Source organism: Peromyscus maniculatus, chromosome 11 (genome assembly GCF_049852395.1).
Source record: "Peromyscus maniculatus bairdii isolate BWxNUB_F1_BW_parent chromosome 11, HU_Pman_BW_mat_3.1, whole genome shotgun sequence".
Classification (NCBI taxonomy): Eukaryota; Metazoa; Chordata; class Mammalia; order Rodentia; family Cricetidae; genus Peromyscus; species Peromyscus maniculatus.
In genome coordinates this window covers 69987722-70010434 of record NC_134862.1, presented here as the reverse complement: position 1 = coordinate 70010434, position 22713 = coordinate 69987722, and the positions used below count along the sequence as shown (strand labels likewise).

General features: G+C 42.3%; 1 protein-coding gene across 1 annotated transcript in view; it reads right to left on the bottom strand.

The window, feature by feature from the left end:
- Window positions 1-10647, bottom strand: part of LOC143267744 (uncharacterized) — a 30670-nt gene extending 20023 nt beyond the window's left edge. Inside the window, exons 1-2 of the mRNA XM_076547154.1 lie at window positions 10627-10647; window positions 7298-7912 (exon numbers count right to left, since the gene is read on the bottom strand). Of these exons, the coding sequence (XP_076403269.1) occupies window positions 7298-7912; window positions 10627-10647 (636 nt within the window). The remainder of the gene's footprint in view (window positions 1-7297; window positions 7913-10626) is intronic.
- Window positions 10648-22713: the final 12066 nt, after the last annotated feature.

Here is a 22713-nt window from a genome sequence, read left to right as displayed (position 1 = left end):
CCCTATACAAAGATTTTTAAAATGTAGTTTGAATATTAATGTTTACAGAACTTTCTAGCTAGACTATCTGCGAAAGTTCTGTAAACATTAATCTTCCCCTCTTCATTCCGATAACAGTCTAAAATTATTCTGTTAACGGAATGAAGAAGGAATATAACATTTATTGAATGGGACTGGGTATGAGGTATATTCTAAAGATAGACTTATGCCATCTAAACTTCTAAATAATCTTTAGAAAAATGTATTACCACTTCTGCTTTTAAGGATGAGGGATTATACTGGGTGGTGGTGGTGGTGGTGGTGGTGGTGGTGGTGGCGGCAGCAGTGGCGGTGGCGCACGCCTTTAATCCCAGCTCTTGGAAGGCAGAGGCAGGTGGATCTCTCTGTGAGTGTGAGTTTAGCCTGGTCTACAGAGAGTTCCAGGACAGCCATGACTGTTACACAGAGAAACCCTGTCTCTAGAAACTTAAAAAGGATGAGGGATTATAAAATGTAAATCTTAAAAAGAACTCCAACTCTAGAGGATCCAGCTCCTTCTTCTGGCCTCCATAGCCACCTGCACCCATGTAGTATGCATCACACACACATACACATGAAAATTTTTGAAATCATTGAAAAGAACACTCGGACAATTTTCACTTGAAAGTTTATGTTCTAACATCTTTCTCTTACTTATGTTAGAGATGTGGCCTAGCATGCATAAGGCCTGGAATTCCAGACCTAGCATAAACTATAGCTCTTCTACTCTCACACTTAATTTACAACTTTTATTCTGCTTTAGAACTATACAAAAGGTAGTCGAGATTTGTATAATTATGAGTAAGGCATATCCAAAGAAGCTCAAGTAAGTCCTTTGGTCCAGACTGGCCTGGAACTATCTATATACCCTAGACTGACTTCAAATGTGTCATCCTTCTGACTCAGCTCCTCCAGTGCTGAAATTATAGGAATTTACCACCAGGTCTGACTTCTTTGTTCACATTTCAAGATTCCTGTATTCATTAAGAAATACTAAAGAGGGGGCTGGTAACATGGCTCAGCACTTAGGAGCTAGTTCCTCTTCCAGATGACCTGAGTTTGGTTCCCAGCACCCATATTGGGTGGTTCAGAGCAGTCCATAACTCCAACTCCTGGGGATCTGACACCCTCTCCTGGACTCTTTGGGCACCTACAGTATACACACACACACACACACACACACAGAGAGAGAGACAGAGAGAGAGAGAGAGAGAGAGAGAGAGAGAGAGAGAGAGAGAGAGACTGACTTACTTTTAAAATACATCTTTAAAAAAGACAGACAAGGAGCTTGAGGAAATGACTCAAGCCAGTAAGTGCTCGCCATGCAAGCATGAGAACCTGAATTCAGATCCCTAGAACCCGAGGGCACAGTGGCATGTATGTGCCTGTAGTCACAGTGTTGGTGGCATGAATCTCACTGGCCAGCCAGTCCAGCTAATAATAGATGAGCTTCAAGTTCACTAAGAGACCCTGTCTCAAAAATTAAAGGTGGACAGGCCTGAGAGATGACGGCTCAGTGGGTAAAGGCACTTGCCACCAAGCCTGACAACCTGAGTTCAACCTCTAAAGTAGAAGAGAACCAACTCTTTCAAGTTGTCCTCTGACCTCCACATGCATGCTGTGGCATGCACACACCCACACATGTGAAGGTTATAGTAATATCGGAAAGATTCTCAGCACCTTCCTCTGGCTTTCCCCTGCATGCACACACTCACACCAACAGGTAAATGCACACACACAAACATATACACACAAGAAAATACTAAAGGGCTAAAGAGTTTATATGGCAACACTGCTGCAGACTGATAAATCTCATGCCTGAAAATACAAAAAATATCTTAAACTCTGAAGTAAAACAATTCCTTTATATAAATGTCTGACAAAACTCTTCCTACACTCTAACGTCCAAAGATAATTCAAATCCAGCCTTGACCAGGAGATATTAAACTGAACCCTAGGAAGCATACTGATTTTGAAATCTCTGAGTGTTCTGGTACAGGCCAATCTGAGAAGAGAAGTCTTTCTGAACCCAATCCTGAAGAATACCTGACCCCTGAGCATAAATATAGTCAGAGCCAAAGCTAAACCAGGTCAGAAAACCCTGCCAAGGAACATCCTGACCTCAGACAGTCACCAAACAGGGATCACTTAACAGTTTATTCATTTTGTGGGAGACTGACCACTGACAGATGAAAAAACAGACTAATCAAGCCCTATCAAATCCCTATTAAGCCCCTAAGGTCTTGAAGACATTGCAATATTCTAAATGAGTTATGGCATAAAGAGGGGAGAAAAACGTTATCAATGAAGAAGCTCAAGTATCAAATGACCTAGCTTAATATCACTGACTATTTATTATAAAAAATATTTTTAATTTTTCATGAAGTAATTCAAAGGTACAATTTAGTAATTTAGTAATACTATAGCAATAGTAATACTATAGCCAAAATATAATATAGTAATATAGTAATACTATAGCCAAAAATCTGTCTTGCTAAAAATGTGAGTTTCTAAGTGCTGGAGGAGATGACTCAGGTTTAGGGCACCCATTGCTTTTGCAGAGAACCTGAGTTTGGTTCCCAGCACCCATATGGTGGCTCACAACCATCTGGGAGGTCTATATCCTTTTCTGACTTCTGCAGGAACAAGAATGGTGTACACACATACACTCATACATATAAAATAAAAATTGGAGGATAAAAAAAATGTCCATATTTTATAGCATTTGGACCTGCTATAAAGAAAATTAAGCATTTTTTTTAAGAATTCAAATTTATACCTTCTTGATCTTATAAGTATTTGGCAGTGTATAAATAACAGAAAGTTAGGGGTCAAGTACAATATTATAAACATAATTCACAGTAGGGAAAAGGTATTTGTCAATACAGAAGATGCTTCTAGGTTTAATAATGACACATAGGGTGGCTGTGGTAAAACAGCTAATCTGTGTCACAAGACCTAGGTGTGAGTTCATTCTTATTATTAATTACGGGATCTTTTCGATATTTACTTAGCTGCTTCGAACCTCAGATTCTGTGTGAAATATGGATAACAATGCAACCACTAAGGCACCATAACTAGGACTAAATAAATGGTTTTAATGACTATGCTCTCAAAAACTACAAACACACACACACACACACACACACACACATACACACACACACACAGCTTTGTTTGTTTTCTTGAGGCAGGCCTCATTCTAGTCCAGACTTATCTGGAATTTACTCTGTAGCCTAGAGTTTCAAATTTGCAGTGATCCTCTTGCCTCTGCCTCTAAGAGTGATTACCCACAGCTTTGGGGATTTTCTGATTTGTCCTGGAACTCTGTAGACCAGGCTGACCACGAACTCACAGAGATCTGCCTGGTGCTGGTATTAAAGGCTGGTTTGGGTTTTTTGTTTTTTGTTTTTTGTTTTTGTTATTGATGACAATGTTTTGTGCTGGGGCTAGAACCCAAGCCCACATGAATGCTAGGCAAGCACAGAGTCACACATCCCCTGACGCTATAATTTTTTTTAAATGATATACAATATTCTCTTTTCCAGTCTCTTCATAGAATTCAACAGATTTTTTTAACTCTTAATATTTCTAAGAAAACGCAAATCTAATGGCTAGACATAGTACAAGCCTTTAATTCCAGCACTCAGGAGGCAGAAGCAGACGATCTCTGGTCTACATAGCAAGCTCCAGGAAAGTCAACACTTACATAGTAAGACCCCGCCCTAAAAAATTAATTAATTAATTAAGCTGGGCAGTGTGGTACACACCCGTAATCACAGCACTTGGGAGGCAGAAGCAAGTAGAACTATGTGAGTTTAAGACCTGCCTGATCTATACAGCAAGTTCTAGGACAGCCAGGACTGTCACACAGAGAAACTCTGTCTCAAAAAACCAAAATAAATAAATAAACAAAAATTTTAAAACTATTTTTTTCCTTTGTATTTATTTTATTTTTTGAGACAAGCTCTCACCTTGTAGCCCAGGGTAGTTTCAAACTTGTGACAACCCTCCTGCCTTTGTATCTTAAGTGCTGGAGCGATAGGCACAGGCCATCACACTCAACTGTAATTTAATCCTTCAGTTAGTCTCAAAGCTTCATACAGGAAATGCTTAAATATTTCTTGAGAAAAATCTGAACTAAAATAGTAAGACTACACTGATACTGAAGATAAGAATACTAAGGAATCATATCTTAAAACAGTTTTGACAAAAAAAAAATGCCCTGAGACAATTTAATGTTTAATAAAAATAAGTATGCTGACTCTAAAAAACAAAACAAAACAAAAAGAAAAACAAAAGATGCTGACTCTGTCCACAGATGGTCAATACCCAATTTCAGATTAAGAAAAGAAAAATTTACCATTTAATGATTTTTAAAAAGATTTTAGCCAGGTGGTGGTGGTGGTACATGCCTTTAATTCCAGCACTTGGAAGGCAAAGGCAGGCGGATCTGTGAGTTCAAGGCCAGCCTGGTCTACAAAGCAAGTTCTAAGACAGCCAGGGCTACAGAGAAACCCTGTCTCTAAAAATAAAAAAACAGATTTTAGTGTGTGTGTGGTTAATATGTGCATGTGTATATGCAGATACACAACGCACAGCCAAGTGCTCATCGGGAAGCCACAGAAGGTCTCTGGGTAGGTAGCCTGCTGCTCTAGCACTCTGCCTTATTCCTTTAAGACAGGGTCTCTCACCAAACCTGGAGCTAGGCTGGTGACCAGTAAACCTCACTGATTCTCCTGTCCTGCCCCCATCACAAAGAGAGGTTACAAACATGCACACCAACTACACCCTGTGTTTTACATGAGTGCTAGGGATTTGAACTTACATCCTCACACCTGCTACCCACTGAGCCATCTCTCCCTGGTTCCCTAGTTGAAGACTTTTGTTTTCAGAAAAACTGTATCAAATGAAATTAGCAAGTCCTTGATGAAACAATGTTGTTGTTTTTTTCATAACTTAAAATCTACAAACTCATCAATTAGTATTATGTAACTGTTATAATATGTTTAGGGCCACAAATGAATATAAGTATCATTACAATACACATGATAGTCTATCTGTGCCTATCAAAATTCAGTATGAAAAGAAAAACCACCAATTTGAGTCTTTCAACAACAACAAAAAAAAAGTGTTCTGAAATTCTTAGCCACCCCCTCTAAGAGTCACAAGTCACATTAGCAGGAACCATGTAATGTAAAAGTTGTTTCTTCATTATTCCAAAGATCAAATCATCCATGACAATGCTGTGCCAAGGTATAAAATAAGGTTACTGACATGAATCTGCTATACTATACCTCAAATCCTAAAAAAGATGGCTTAATTTACATATTTTATAATTATTCACCACCAATTCTTGCAGCAGAACAACAAACTAGTACTGCTAATTAAATTTCATATTACTGAACAATGCTTTTAACAATGACAAAGACAAATTCTAATTAGGAATTTACCCTAGAAATTGGCAAAAGCTATCAATCAGTATTTTCTTTGTATAGGTCAACCTTCCTTTTAAGAATGGTAACTCAGCTGGGTGGTGGTAGCGAACACCTTTAATTCCAGCAACTATACTAGAACTCAGGAGGCAGGGGGAGGTGGATCTCTGTGAGTTTGAGGCCAGTCTGGTCTACAAAATGAGTTCCAGAGCAGCCAAGGCTACACAGAGAGACCCTGTCTCAAAAAAAGCAAAAAGAAAAAAAAGAAAAAAAAAAAAAAGAAAAGAAAGTTAACTCAGCCCAGCATTCAGGATGCTGAGACAGGAAGATTGTTAATTCCTGCCCAGCCTGAGCTACAGCAAGACCCTGTCTCCAAAACAATAAAAGAAATACAAAGCCCCTAATAGATCCTGCAAGTGAATATTAAGCAGTCTTCTTGAATGCATTCAAGCTTTTTAATATACTTTTCTGCATACACAGGAGAAACTGGAATAGAACTCACTTCTCTTTACTTGAAAATACATGTGGTAAAAGACTTGAAAAATTACGGAGAAAAAGTTAACTTTATGTTTTAAGATATTACTGCAGTACAATATACTAATATAAAAGAAGAGCTGTCTCACCCTAAGCCTAGCTACTTAAAACAGAAAGAACACAACTGTTTCTTGTTTTTGAAAATTATCAGTAAAAGTTTCTACTGTTTAGTGTTTGGTTGGTTGATTTGGTTTTTTGAGACTGAACTCAGAATCCGGAGTGCTACAATTACAGGCATGCATCATAACGCCATGCTAAAAGTTTCTGAAATCTTAGAAAGTAGGCTTTAAATGTGAAATTTCAGAGAAAAAGGTTCCTCTCCAGTGATTTTTAGGGCAAACTGGCGAAAATATAAGAACATGGATGGGACCGACACAAAAAATCCTAAGGGGACAGATGAACCACTTCTCTCCTGAGTAAGTGCTTCCAGAAGATAGGTACTGTACCAGAATGGTTAATGCTATTTCCTCTGCCCTACACAATTCAAAACGGCTAGTTGGAAAAGTTCTGCTCAAACCTTAACAATCTGTCTCCGCGTTGCCAGTAAGTGGCTTTGTTTCCAGTTTCACAGACTATTCTGGGATGTCCAGAGTTATATTATTGCTGCTTCAAAAGAGCCCTTGTTTCAGTTCACTGACCAGGGATGTGAGTACAGGGATGTTTACAGAGACCTCATGTTTAGAACGATGTTGGGAAAGGTCCACCCCTTACCCCTCCATCCTTTACCAACAACCGTATTTTGTGTATTTTTGTTGTTGTTGTGGCACTTAAGTCTTTTTGAAAAAGGCACCTGCACATGGTTTCTCCTCGGCCAATAGGGTTTATCTACAAGGAACTCCAGGGAAACCGACACCCTAAAACCCATTTGGCCCAGGAAGGGGGCTGGGGAGGGAGCAGCCACGCCTGGCAGCCAGGCAGGAGCGGCGGCTGTTTACAGGCGCCTTCTCCCTCCCCCACCGCACAGACAGGGGTCCAAACAACATTTCCTGCGAGCAACTCTCCGCCCGCCGGCTGTCCTCCGAGGGACCGCGGAACCGGCCAGCCTCGGACCCCCACCTCTCCCGCCCCAGCCTCCCCAGCCCTCCTTTCGTCCAGGGCGGTGTCTGCACCGCCCCTCGGCCTACCTACCCCGGCAGGCCCTCCGGGCGGCACGCGGAAGCCTGAGGCCTAAAGGACGCCGGCCACTGACAAGCCCCGGGGCCGGTCCCGAGCGCAGGGCGGGTGAGGACAGCCCCATCCCCGCCGCCGCTGCCTATTGTTCTCGGCCGCGGCCGCCCCGCTCCCCACGCTGCCGCCCGCCACTTGCTCACCGCGCTGGTCCGAGCAGCAGCTCCTCTCAGCTCCGAGTCCCTACGGCCGTCGTCACCGTCGCGGCAGCCGCCGCCGCCACCGCTGCCACCATCGACTCTGACTCTGTCCCAGGCCGCGGGAGCACGGCCGTAGCCGCCACCGCCAGCGCCGCCTCCAGCCCCCCACCTGCTGCTGCTGAGGCTGCTCCTGCAGCAGGGGCCATCTTGTTGGTCGGCCTCCCCTTCCTCCTCCGCGTCCTCCACCGCCCGTCGCTCGTTGTCCTCGTCCCCTTCCTCTTCCTCAGACTCCGGCCCGCCCCGGAGTCTGGGGCGGAGATGAAGGCGAGGCTCCTCCTCACGGGGTGGGGCCAACGGAGTGGAGGGCGTGGTTAACGGCGCGGGGCGTGGCCGGCGAAGGGCGTGGCCCGGAGGAAAGCTCTGAGTCACCAGCCCCAACGCCCTGCCCGAAGCCGGCGACGCGCCCCGCCCGTGTCCCGAGCGCTGTCGCGCCCTGAGCTGAGAAACTGGTCCCACCTCCTCCCCCGCCGCCCGCCGGGCCCGTGGCCACAGTGCCTGCGGTCCCGGCAGGGAAGTGGCCAGGCGGTGCCGGTACGCTCGCTCCTCCGGAGTCTCGCGCTGCCTCGGAACTTGTCACTTTCTCAGCTCTGGACCCTTCTACTCTTGCATCTTTTTCCGCTTGCATCCCACCTTTCCCCAGCCGTGTGTGTGTGTGTGTGTGTGTGTGTGTGTGTGTGTGTGTGTGTGTGTGTGTGTGTGTGTGTGTGTGTGTGTGTGTGTGTGTCTGTGTCTGTCTGTGTCTGTCTCTGAGTGTGTGTGTGTGTGTGTGTGTGTGTGTGTGTGTCTGTGTCTGTCTGTGTCTGTCTCTGAGTTCCCCAGCCGTGTGTGTGTGTGTGTCTGTGTGTGTGTCTGTGTCTGTGTGTGTGTCTGTGTCTGTGTGTCTGTCTCTGAGTTCCCCAGCCGTGTGTGTGTATGTGTGTGTGTGTCTGTGTGTGTGTGTCTGTCTGTCTGTCTGTCTGTCTCTGTCTGAGTCCCCAAAGAGCTGTACGAGATTGCTCCGAAATGTCTTAAACTGTATGAACAATGAAGTACTCTGTACCGAAAGGAGAGAAAAAGACTTGGAGGAAAGAACTACTAAACTCTGGGGCTTTCTGCAGACGGTTTTGACACTTGCTGGAATAAAGATGCTGGTTTAGTTTGAGAAAATAGACAAATCTTTGACAGAATTGAGTTTAGCCAAACACTTGTTCTGGAGAACTGAAAGCAATGGAACTCTAATACAATGCAGTACTAATTTCTCATTGGAACAATCCTCAGATCAACACCTGTTTAAGACTCCCCACACTGCACTCTGCTTTTTGCTTCCGGCTTTGGCTATGAAAGCAGAGAATTTGTGGTCCTTTCTTTTTTGTTTTGTTTCTGTTTTTTTGTTTGTTTGTTTGTCTTTAGAGAGAAGATCTCTCTATTATGTAGCCTTGACTGTCTTGGAACTTTGCTCTGTAGACTAGGCTGACCTCCAACTCAGAGATCCTCCTGCTTTTGCCCGGGATTAAAACCATGTGCCCGGTGTCCAACCTGTCCTGCCTTCCCTGTGAAATCGCCAACATTAATTAAAAAACAAAACAAAAATAAATTAACAAACAACTTCTAACTCACTCAATAAACAATTACTGGGTGGTTATTGGTTGGTTGGTTGGTTTGGTTGGTTTGGTTTTGGTTTGGCTGGGTTGCTTTTTTTTTTTTTTGGTTTTTTGAGACAGGGTTTCTCTGTTGGCTGGGTTACTTTTGTTTTTGTAACAAGGTATCCTGTAGCCCAGACTGGCCTAGAAGTCCCAATCCTCTGCCTCGTGAGAGCTGAGATAAGAGGTGTATGTCCCCATGGCTGGCTAGGCTTTGGTTCTTGAGACAGGCTCTTACCCTGTAGCCCAGGCTAGCCTGGAACACACAATGTAGCTCACGGGGCTAGCCTCCCTCTTAACTTCGGGGTACTATAGGTGTGAGCCAGCACATCCAGCCCAGGTAGTTTTTATAATTATTTCTAAAATAGCACATACTTTCCTAAACATCTAGGAAAAGTTCTTTGTAGTTGAATATAACTTCATGGTGGTAAAATTTCAGCTTATTTTTAGACTTAGTAGTGTCTTTTTTTTTTTTTTTTTTTTTTTTTTTTTTTTTTTGGTTTTTCGAGACAGGGTTTCTCTGTGTAGCTTTGCGCCTTTCCTGGAGCTCACTTGGTAGCCCAGGCTGGCCTCGAACTCACAGAGATCCGCCTGGCTCTGCCTCCCGAGTGCTGGGATTAAAGGCGTGCGCCACCACCGCCCGGCTCTTAGTAGTGTCTTTATTGATTGTGTTTGCTGCTTTTTTTTTTTTTTTTTTTTGGTTTTTCGAGACAGGGTTTCTCTGTGTAGCTTTGCGCCTTTCCTGGAACTCACTTGGTAGCCCAGGCTGGCCTCGAACTCACAGAGATCCGCCTGCCTCTGCCTCCCTAGTGCTGGGATTAAAGGCGTGCGCCACCACCGCCCGGCGTGTTTGCTGCTTTTGAAGTGAGCTAAATCTGTAATCTCTTTACTGAATACAGTAGTTCCCACTTAATATGGAATTTCTATGATTCCAGTAACCTCTGGACAACTGCAAACCAAAAATGTTAAATGAAAAATCCCAGAAATAATTCACCAGTTTCCAATGGATTGCTATAATATATTGTTATAATTGTTCTACTTATCATTAGCGGCTAACTATGTCCAACTTGTAAATTAAACCTAATTGATCTTATGTATAGGTAAACACATAGAGGATTCTATACTATTTTCCTTCAGTTCAGTCATCTGCTGAACTCCTGGGAACCCATCTCCCAGATAAGAGTCTGGCTCTTGCAGCAAACCTAGGCCTAATTTCTAGCAGTCATAGGGATTAGGCCTGCAAGGATTTATCTAAAAGCTATCTCTTGGAAAACCTTGCCCTCCTCAAACAGCCAGGCCTCTGTCCCCTACTAGAAAAATCAGATTAATCTATCCCTCCTGCTTCTCCTCCTCCTCCCTTCTCACTCCTAGGGAACCTTCCACAACAGAAGGCTTTTAGCTGCTGTTGCTAGGCAGACATGCCAACTTCTCTGTTTAGGTGAAAGCAAGCAACTCAGCTTCCATTACAAACAACCTAGATAGGAAAGTCCCTTAAAATAGGAATAGGGATACCTCAGTTGGCAAGAGTCCTTCAAAGTGCCCTATAAAATATGATTTTTTTAAAAGTTAATTTTGTTTCAATATTTCAACTAAAAATAAGTTAAAAACAGAGGTTGCTCAAAGTTCATTTTAACTATATAATTAAGCAAATACTTGACAGAAAAAGAAGGCCATCGCTGAGGAAACAACTGTTTATAATAAAACTAACCTCGTTTATGTTTTGAATTCCACAATTAGCTAGAAGTGAGATATGGAAGATAATATGTCCCTTGAGACCAAGTCTATTTCAAAGAGATGTGGTAATACACCAAGGGGAAAAAACAGATAGTGTGAGTTTTATTCCCAAATTAATAACTATTTATGAATTTTAGCCAGTAAATTAATCTCTCTTCCTAATTTCACTGTTAAGTTTTAAAAAAACATTACTAAGGTCTTGAAATTAGTTAGAAATTGATTAAAAGATTGAATTAGATAGTATGTTGAAGTTTCTATGTGTATATAATTTAAATTTCAAGTTTAAAAATTGGAGCCAGGAAGTGGTGCCGCATGCCCTTAATCCCAGCACTCAGAAGGCAGAGGCAGCGAATCTCAGTGAGTTCGAGGCCAGCCTGGTCTACAAAGCAAGTTCGAAGACAGCCAGAACTGTTACACAGAGAAACTCTGTCTCAAAAAACAAACAAACAAACAAACAAACAAAAACTTTAGAAATTGAAGCCAGATGTGGTGGTTCTCACCTTCAATCTAGCACTCAGGAGGCAGAGGCAATTATATCTTTGTGAGCTGGAGGCTACCTTATTCTACATATTGCACTCCAGGCCACCAAAGACTATCTAATGAGACTTTGTCTCAAAAATAAGTAGTCAGGCAGTGGTGGCGCACACTTTTAATCCCAGCACTCAGGAGGCAGAGGCAGGCGGATCTCTGTGAGTTCAAGGCCAGACTAGTGACATAAAAAGTTCTAGGCTACAGAGTGAGAAGGCTTCAAAACTGTTACTTAAGGCAAACAATTTAAATGTTTTATAGTCATGTGCTTAGAAATCTAAGACACTTAGTTTTATTTACTTTTGGGAGGGCTGGGAGTTCAAGGCAGGGTTTCTCTGCACCTCTGGCTACCCACTCTGTAGACCAGACTGGCCTCAAACTCAGAAATCCACCTATCTCTGCCTCTAGTACGGGGATTAAAGGCGTGTGCCACCACACTCGGCTTACTAGTTTATTTATCTTTAATGTGGAATGGCCAGAAATTTAAATTCTGCCTGTTTCTCCACCACTAATATACTACTAAAATGAATCACTTTGTGTAAAATCATTGGTTCGCAGCATACAGTAAATACTCTAGCAAATTCCTCCATCTCTATTTTCCTCTGTGATTTTTGTGCAGTGAGATAGGGTCTCACTATGCATCCCTCACCGGCCTGGCACTTACTTTGTAGACCCAGCAAGTCTCTAGTTTGCAACAATTCTCCTGCCTCTACCTCCTAAATGCTAGGACTGCACGTGTGTACCACTGTCTTAGTTGGGGATTTTATTGCTGTGAAGAGACACCATGATCACGGCAACTCTTATAAGGAAAACATATAATCGAGGGAGCTTGCTTACAGTTTCAGAGGTTCAGTCCATTATCATTATGGCTGGGAGCACGGCAGACATGGCGCTAGAGAGGTAGCAGAGAGTCCTACATCTTCCAGGCCACAGGAAATCAACTGAAACAATGGGTGGTATCCTGAGCATAGGCAATCTCAAAACCCGCCCCCACAATGACATACTTCCTCCAACAAGGCCACACCTCCTAATAGTGCTACTCCCTATGAGATTATGGAAGCCAATTACATTCAAACTACCACAATCACCACCTGCAGCTCAATAAACACTTCAAAATTCATTTTTTTTTTCTGATGCAAAACACACAGGGGTTTATTGATAACAAGCAAGCTCGGGCTTGGTCCATGCCCAACATCCAACATACCAGGTGGAGGAGGACAGCCCTGGCTTTTTTTAAATTTTTTAATTTTTCTATTATCAGCTTGATAAAATATAAATTCTTATCCTAATAGTGAAATGTTTCATTGAGGCTTGCCCAGTAATTAAGTAAAACCAAAACTTACTATAAGCCACAGTCATCCTAGGGTCCCCCCTGCTATGTAGCCTCTCTGGTTCTGTGAGTTGCAGTCTGATTGTTCCTTGTTTTATATCTAGTATCCACTTATGAGTGAGTACATACCATGTTTGTCCTTCCAGTATGTGTATCATTAAAATCATTATTTTTCTGATTATGCCAAGCAGAGTGGATAATACCTTTAGTACTTGGAAGACTGAGGCAAGAGAATTGCCCCAAGTTTGAGGCCAGCCTAGGCTATAGAGTAGGATTCTGTCTCGACAACAACAACAAAAAAGCAAATAATGATGATAAATTGAGTGGTGGCACATCCTTGTAATCCAAGGACTCAGGAGCAGAGGCAGGAGGATCTCTAACTGAAGCCTGGCCCAGGCTATCTACACAGCAAGACTGTCTAAAACAAACAGAAATCAACCAAACAACTGAAAGCAAAGTAAAACAAAAATCAATGACAAGGCCTTACCTACAGTTAGTACTTATTGCTGTTCTTAATAGGGTCTTGTATGACCAAGGCTGGCCTAAAGCTCACCATAACACCCGAGTCCCCTGCCCCCACCTCTCAAGTACCATTTTATAGGTCTGCAGCACCACACTTATTGACAATTTTGTTCTTACCTTGAACTCTAAAAGAGACCAATGCTATATTTAGATATGCACAAATCTGTTAATGCCTTGTGAGTTTTTCAACATGTTTTCTAATATACGTGTGCTATACTGTGTACTGTCTTTGGTTTAAAGACTAAAAATGAAAAATTAATTTTGGACTGCTAGTGGGAATGCAAGATGATACAGAGGCCATGAAAATCAGTGTGAAAGTGTGATTATTCAATGGGAAATATTCCCCATAGGCTGGACTTGAACACTTCATCCTCAGTTGGTGCTGCTCCTTGGGGAGGTGTAGATCACAGGAGGGGGACCTTGAGGATAAGAAACCACAGGCCAGTCTCCATCCTTTCTCTCCCTCTCCCTTACGCCCTCACCTTACCCCACCTCTGCCATATCTGCTCACCCACCATTACAAACTCTTCATTCTTCTGGAACCCTAAGCTAAAACCAGGTCATGGTGTTTTAGCACAGCAACAGAAAGCAGATCAATCCAGGAGGTTACAAAGGAAACAAAACTAAACAAAAACCTAAAAATAGAACTACTTGTATGATCCAGCTTTAATAACATAGTTAGAGAGATACAAGGTACACATTTGAACAATCAAAGTATGGAATGTAACAGGGGTGTGGGTGGTCATCAAGGAGGGGTACCAAACTCATCCCCTTGAACGGACAAAGAATGGAATGTCTGGGAAAGATCCGAAAAGGGAAAACAACCTTTTTTCCCCTTCAGATAGGAGGGTTCTAAGTCTGGGACTCCAGTTGGATATTTTACAGCCCCCTCCCATTCCCGGACTCTCCCATTTCCCTATTGGGCTAGGTTAGATACTGGCCCGTGCCTTCCCACCCTCTCTCCTCACAATGGCTTCTGGGAACAAGAAGCTGCCATCTGGGAGACGAGGGGAGCACTTTGACTTTGTCTACCTGTGTCCTTCTAATTCTCCTTTATAGAGTGCAAAGAAACCGTAAAGTTTTTCTAGAGTTAAACATCTTCTCTTTAATGTTTTAGAATGTTCTGACATGTGAGAATACTTTGGCAGGTCTCAGTTTGAGGCATCAAGGGGATGAAAGAAGATCATTGAAATAATGCTTCAGGGAGATATCCTAAGCAATTACACTAAGGACATATGAAACTGATGGTGTCTGTCACACCCTTCACCTCTGAGTCCAGTCCAAAGCCAGGCACAAATCAAATGTGTAAGTGATGCCTAAAGGGTGGCCTTAGGTTTAGCATAACAATCTTTAACAGACGCAGCCCAAGTAGAATTTCTAGAGCCATATCCTTGTAGATGTAATTTCGAAAGAGTTATTAAAACAAACAAACAAAAAGGTTTCTGAGCCATACATGAAACTGTTGCTAAACTGACTGTCCTGCCTTTCTTGAAAGTCTCCAGCCCCACACGGAGCAGTCTGAACTTCAACTGACCCCTCTGAGAGTTATCTCTTGGTGAGAGTAAACAGACTGCCTTAATGAAAGCGTCATTAGTCAACGGCCAGCATTCTAGGCACTTCCCTAAACAGTGTCAAAGAGAAAGCATTTCCACTTCCCCAGGCCAAATGCACTGGAATGTCCTGGCCTTTTCCTTGTGCTAGTTTGCTGGGTCAGCCTTACTCAACATCTCTACAGCTAGACAACATAAACAGTTTTCTTACATGTTGGAGGCCAGACTTGCAAAGTCAAGGTCAGCAGCTTAGACCTTCAGAGGCCACTCTCCTTGGCTTGCAGATAGCCACTAACTCACGTCTCACTCACAGGTCTGTGGGATCTGTCCTAATCTCTTCTTTTGGATTAGGGCCCACCCACATGACCTCATTTTACCTTAACTATTTATTTATTTTGGTTTTTTGAGACTGGGTTGCTCTGTGTAGCCAGGGCTGTCCTGGAACTTGTTCTGTAGACCAGGCTGGGCTTGAACTCAAGAGATCCATCTGCCTCTGCCTCCTGAGTGCTGGGATTAAAGGTTTGCATTACCACCACCTGGCTGCCTTAATTATTTTTTTAAAGGTCCTATCTCCAACTACCTTGTCTGAGATACTGGGAGTTAGAGCCTCAACATATTGATGGAGGGTGTATTTCATTCCACAGCAACTACATTATCTCACCTTAAGGCCTCTGTCATGTAAGTGTCTACTGAGGGGACCCTTAGGAGATTTGAATAAACATGGATTTTTGTTGTTGTTGTTGTTGTTGTTTCCTCGAGACAGGGTTTCTCTGTGTAGTTTTGGTGCCTGTCCTGGATCTTGCTCTGTAGCCCAGGTTGGCCTCAAATTCACAGAGATCCGCCTGCCACTGCCTCCTGAGTGCTGGGATTAAAGGCGTGTGCCACCACCGCCCAGCAAGATTTTCTTTTTATTTTATGTGTACATATGTATCTATGTGAATGTATATATCTGGGTGCCCAAGAGACAAAAAAAAAAAAAAAAAAAAAAAAAAAAAAAAAAAAAAGGCACCTAGAGTTACAGGCCATGGCTGGGAACCAGATTCTTGAAGAACAGGAATGCTTTTTATAGATGAGCCATCTCTCCAGCCCCTCTACTTCTTTATTATGATCCCCATCTCTTCAAAGCTTGTCATGAGCCCGGTGGGAAAATATGCCTCCAGTAGAAGCCTATCGAATATTCAGCTTGTGCTTGCTACTTCCATTTATTCCTCTCTGTTTCCCTTGAGGTTTGGATCAAGTCTTCTTTAAATGTCCCCATCTTCTCCCACCTGTGCTGTCTGTTCTGCAAACGTACTAGGCCAGTCACTTTCCCACAGGCCAGAGAAGCAATGGTGACAGGATATATCTCTAACACCCCCAGAGGCACACACTTCACAAAAAGAACCCGAGTCCTCATGCATCTTGTTTGTGGTTTTTCCGTTGTCAATCTCAACAGACAAAAGGACTGAATCCAAATCCTTGTTCCCCTACCTACCTCATAAGTTCTCATTCCTATGGCTATGTAATTTTACTTTTATTTAAGATTTTTCTTTCATGCTTATATGTATGCAGGGGAGATATATGTGCATGTACCTGCGCATCCTTGGAAGCCAGAAGAGAGTGTCAGATCCACATGGCTCTGGGGTTGAAAGTTGTCTCAGGGAGGTGCTGAGGATGGAACTCTGGTCCTCTGCAATAGCTGTACATAATCTTTACTGCTGAGCCATCTCTCCAGCCCCGCTATATGATCCTGTTACTTAGAAATGTGATTAAAAGTTAACTTTAGAAAAGTTGAATTCAAGCCAGGCAGTGGTGGCACACATCTTTAACCCCAGCACTTGGGATGCCGAGGCAGGCAGATCTCTGTGAGTTTGAGGTCAGCCTGGTCTGGAACCGAATGAGTTCCAGGACAGCCAGCATTACATAGAGAAACCCTGTCTCGAAAAATAAAACAAGCTGGGTGGTGGTGGCCCACGCCTGTAATCCCAGCACTCGGGAGGCAGAGGCAGGTGGATCTCTGTGACTTCAAGGCCAGCCTGCTCTACAGAGCTAGTCCAGGACAGGCTCCAAAGCTACAGAGAAACCCTGTCTTGAAAAACCAAAAAAACAAAAACAAAAAAGTTGAATTTTTTTTATAATAAAACAAGTATTATAATATGTATTTCATGAATATTAAAATGAGAAAATACATGTAATACAATGTCTGATATCTGTTAGGTACTTGATTGGGAGTTATTAAAATAATATAGTATCTTTACTTTTTTTTAGATTTAGTGAGTGATCTCATCTGATTTTCTTAGGTAAGACCCACAGACATAAGTGGTCAGCAAGCCTTTGTGCTACATGACTAGAAAGCAAATATTTTAGTCTTTCCAGGCCATATGGTCTCTATCAGAGATACTCAATTCATCATTGTACAGCGGGAGCAGTGTAGATAGTATGGGAATAATGGAGAATGACTGTTTCCCAATAAGACTTTGTTAATAAAAATAGTTGTGTGCTGTATTTGGACCCCAGATCACTGTTTACTAATCTTATCTTATGTGAAGAAAGATTTTTTTTTTTGTTTTGTTTTGTTTGTTTTTTGAGACAGGGTTTCTCTGTATAGTTTTAGTGCCTGTCCTGGATCTCACTCTGTAGACCAGGCTGGCCTCAAACTAGCAGAGATACTCCTGGCTGGGATTAAAGGCAGAGTAAAGGTGGATAATTATCATATGAATGGATGTCCATGTAAGACCAAAGGTGAAATTGAGTTCAGAGGTAGACAGATTTTTCTAATGTTCTTGGTTTACAAATACTAGATAAAATTTTAAAAAAAAAAGGTAAAATAAAAAAAGCCTAAGAGATTAACCACGATTATATGTGAAGAACAGAATAAAGTCTTAGCTTTTAAAAAAAATCTTTTTAAGTGGCCTTATGGAGCATCTCACAGCAGCTAGGTACTGAAGTTCCCTCACTTCTTGACTTTCAAAAGAGGGCTAAATTTGCCTTCTCTCAATCCTAATTTCTTCTCAAATGCATTTGCATGTAGGTGGAGTTTTCCTGTCCCAACAGATCGCCTGCTCCCAAATAACCAGCAGCTGCTCCCCAAATAGCTGACTTGGAGACTTAATATAAATTATAAATCCGCTGCTAATAGCTCAGGCTTGTTACTAGCCAACGCTTACATTTAAATTAACCCACATTTCTTATCTATACTTTGCCACGTGACTCATGGCTTGTTACCTCATTTTCTACATTTCCTGCTTCCTCAGTGGCTGGCTGGTGTCTCCCGTGACTCCACCATTCCTCATCCCATCATTCTCAGTTTGGCTTTCCTGCCTAACTTTATCCTGTTCAGCTACTGGCCAATCAGCTTGTTTATTAAACCAACCATGGTGACATATTTCACACAGTGTACAGAAGGATTATGCATAGTGTTGGTATTAGTTTTTTCTCTTGAGTTTAGGGGTTACGTTATGATTGGCTTTAATGATACCAGTAACACAGCCTTCTTTAGTCTAGAACAATGAAGTGTCTCCTTTTTTCAACAGGAGTAGCAGAATTAGGAGAAAAGTCAGTGGATCTGTTAGTGTAGGTGTATGTACCTATATGCATGATTATGCCTGGAAATTTACAAACTAGCAATTTAGTGACCTATTTCCTACTGTTATAGAAATGAAGCAATGTTTCTCTGTTGGAAAGATGTAAAGATGTAAACATTCGTAAATTTGGGACTATCCAGATTCTGACTCCTTCTTCCTTCCACTAAGAACTCTCTACTTGGGAAATGCAAGGGGTAGTAAGATGTCATCTTCCATCACAGGGGTCAGAAGTCCAGACACTTGTCTGGCTTTCTCCAGTCACCTATTTAATACCCAATACACTCTCAGGCCAGTGTAAGAGAAAGTGATAGGAGCTTGGTTAACTATATGTCCTTGGTTTGAACTTTGAACTTGCAGTGAGTTACAGGAAAGTAAATAGAATTCATCCCACAGCAGATACGTACCCAGAGACTAGCAAGAAGGACACCACTGGCCAATGGCTGTAATGTCTGGAGTCATGCTCAGTATCATTTCAAGGCTGACTTTGGTTCCCTCTCTTCTTAACTTTAAAAACCACTTGTTACTCAATCTTTTTCCAGTAAATTCCCCTTTTGATTACATTAGGCACTGGGATGGTTTAACATATACAAGGAAAAGGGCAGAAACCAAGGAGCTACAGAAATAATGTATTTTTCCATTTCTTATAGAGTTACCTTTTTCTCAGCTTAATGGAATCATCTATATTTTCCTATCTGTGCTCTGATTTTCATGACCATAGTCATCAGCCTCAAAACTTAAAGCTCCACCTGGATTCATTTCACTGTAACTGAAATGAAGGTATCCCAAATTACATGTTTCCCCCTGTGAACTTAGCTGATTGATTATCTCCAAATATAATAAGCACTCCTCTCACAATTTGATTTGAATTTTTAATTCATCAGGCAAGATTATTTAGTGTTTAATTTAAAAACCAATATTGCAGATTTCTCACAGGGAGAAGAGCCGTCAGAATCTCTCTTTGCTGAAGATCATTACAAGCACAATGTGCTTCCTATTCCTTTTGCCAACAAGAAATTTCTTAATCAAGCACTTCATCTGGGGCAATCAAATGTTCTTCATTAAAATTACATGAAAAAGATTCGTTTTTAAGTTTTTGCAAAAATATTTAAATTGCCAAATTGAAATGTTTGTCTATAGTTCTTTTGTGCAGAGAGTTGAAATCTTGTTTCTGTAGCATCTAATCAAAGCCATGGCTGTTCTCTAGTGAGCACGTTAAAAAAAATCATAGAAATTGATTTTTAAGACATGGCCTTGCTATGCAGCCCAGGCTGGTCTAGGACTCACTCCTACCTCAGACTCCAAAGTGCTGACATTACATGCTTATGTCACCATATGCCTTAGTTACTTCCCTACTGACCTGACAAAACACCATGACCAAGGCAACTTTGCTATGGGATGTCTTTATGTATGCTGTGAATATGTATTGCCCTGATTGGTTGATAAATAAAGCAGTATGGCCAATAGGGAGGCAGAATAAGGTTAGATGGTACATTCCAACTGGAGGGAGAGGAAGAAGAAAAGAGAAGCAGAGAAGACACTGCAAGCTGCCAGCAGGAGAAGCAAGATGTGAAAATACTAGTAAGCCACCGCCATGTGGCAACTTATAGATTAATAGAAATGGGTTAATTTAAGATATAAGAGCTAGCTAGCAAGAAGCTTGAGCCATAGGCCATCCAGTTCATAATTGATATAAGCCTCCGTGTGTTTACTTGGGTCTGAGCAGGCTGCAGGACCAGGCCAGACACAGGAAAACTTCCTGCTATACAACTTATTAAAGAAAGCATTTAATTTGGGGATCACAGTACCAGAGGGCTAGAGACCATGACCTTCATGACCCTTGTGGCAGCAGGCAGGCAAGAACAGTGCTGGAGTATTTTTGTTTAAGATTTATTTATTTGTATTTTATGCATATGAGTGCCCTATTTGCATGTATTCCTGCATGACAGAAAGGGACATCAGATAGAAGAGGGTAGACAAATTGCTAAACGGTCTTATTAATAAAAAACCCAGAGCCAGATATTGGGGTTAAAACCTGAGAGATCAGAGGAATAGGAAAAGCCACACCAACCTCACCTTACCAGCCCTCAGTCTCCAAAGAGACTGTATACCCATGCCTATATGCCTTTCTGTTTCTGCCATATCACTTCCTCCCTCCACCCAGCTATATCACTTCCTCTCCTGCCCAGCTCTGTCACTTCCTGTCTGTCTGTACAGACAGACCTCCAGACCTCTGTGGTTAACCAGTGTTTGAATTTAAGGCATGTGCCACCATGCCTGGCTCTGTTCCCAGTGTGGCTTTAGACTCACAGAGATCCACATGGATCTCTGCCTCCCAAATGCTAGGATTAAAGGTGTGTGCTATCATTGCCTGACTTCTATGTTTAATATAGTGGCTGGCTTTTTATTCTGATCTTCAGATAAGCTTTATTGGGGTGCACAAATAAAATATCACCACAGAAGAGGGCATCAGATCCCATTATAAATGGTTGTGAGCCACCATACAGTTGCTGGGAATTGAACTCAGGACCTCTGGAAGATTAGCCAGTGTCCTTAACCACTGACCCATCTCTTAGCTCCCAGCAGCTGAAGTCTTATATCTTGATCCACAAGTGCAAGGTACAGAGAGTTAACTTAAATGGCTTTTGAAATCCCAATGCCCACCTCCAGTGACACATATCTTCCAATAAGAAGCCACACCCCCTAATCATTCCCGACAGCCACAGTGAGGTCTGAGAGACAAAAGAGGGATGAGATTTGCTTGTTGAGGAAATAATTTTGTAACTAGAGAGTAATAGAAAGTATATTGGGCTGGGCAGTGGTGGCACACGCCTTTAATCCCAGCACTTGGGAGGCAGAGGCAGGCAGATCTCTGTGAATTTGAGGCCAGCCTGGGCTACAGAGTGAGTTCCAGGAAAGGCACAAAGCTATACAGGGAAACCCTGTCTCAAAAAACCAAAATAAATAAATAAACAAACAAACAAACAAACAAATGTATTGGAAGCAAACGAGTATGTGAGAAGATCTTTATCACTCCATTTCTTGAAAATCTCTCTTCCTTTCACTCAGGAAATTGCAGCTGGTTTTTGTCCTACACTTGGTGTGTGTGTGTGTGTGTGTGTGTGTGTGTGTGTGTGTGTGTGTGTGTTGTTGTTCCTGTTGTTGTTTTGAGACAGGATTTCTCTGTGTATCCCAGCTGTCCTGGAACTCACTTTGTAGACTAGGCTGGCCTCGAACTCACAGAGATCAGCCTGCCTCTGCCTCCTGAGTGCTGGGATTAAAGGCGTGCGTCACCATCACACAGCTTCTCACTACTTTTCTTTAAGTGATCTATCTCAATTAGACATTTAAATGTTGCTGTTCTAAGACTGGCCACACATGAAGTCTGCAGGGATATGGGGTAACTAGCTCTCTTAGGCATTGTCAGTGGGGGTGTGAAATGCTTTGAAAAAGTCTTGTGGCAGGACTTTGCTTTGTTTTGATTTTTGACTTTGCTATTTTATTGTTGCTACTGTAGGATTCCTATGATGTGCAGTCTCTCAAGTAGTCAGACTCCTGGAAGTTGAAAGTAGAACCGTGGTTACAGGAACTAGGGGTTTAGGGAAGTTGGGTAATGAGTATGGAGTTTCTAAGACAAATAGCTCAGGAGATTAGAACAACACAAATATAGTTAATACAACTGAACGATACACTTAAAATGATTAGGATGATGAGTTTATTTATTTGTTTGCTTATTTATTTACTGGAAACAGGGCCTCGCTATGTAGTCCTGGCTGGCCTGGACCTCTCTCTTAGACCAGGTTCGCTGTGAACTCACAGAAATCCATCTGTCTCTGCCTCCTGAGTGTTGAGATTAAAGATATGTTGCCACCGTGTCCAGCAGGATGGTGAATTTTGTTATGTGAGTTGTTATTGCTAATATTAAAGATATTATAAAGTATCTGAGTTTGAGGCCAGCCTGGTCTACACAGAGAATTTCACATTAGCCTAGTCTATAAAAAAAGGTCCAGGCTAGCCTTAGTCCCATATGGTGACACCCTGACTCAAACAAACAAATGAAAAAACCAAACCAAAGATCCCGTTGTTGAATGATCCCCAAATGCTGTCTACACAAGGGACTTCCTTGATTCTTTTAGCCTTGATCTCCATGTCATAGGGAGCACCTTCCTGTGTCAGTTGTCTCCTGGAATGAGTTTAGAGCCAACAACAAAAAAGCATCCAGGTTCCTCCCTATCAGATCCCTCCCTCCCACTCAGGTGTTATCAGGACACCAGCTACACCCCCCACGGCCATAGGTGCAGCAGCAGGTAAACGTAGACCTTGAGCTCTTTCTGCTCTTCTTCCCTTTGTCCCTTTAGCCTGGTGGTGTTTGTGGCTCATCTCTGGGTTGCCTTTTCTAACTGGATGAAAACTGATTGTTTTAAATACTTAAGTACTCTTCTACATCTGATGGGGTTCTACCTGGTACAGACATTACATTGGCCAGCAACACAGACAGGATATTGCTAGTCTGAGC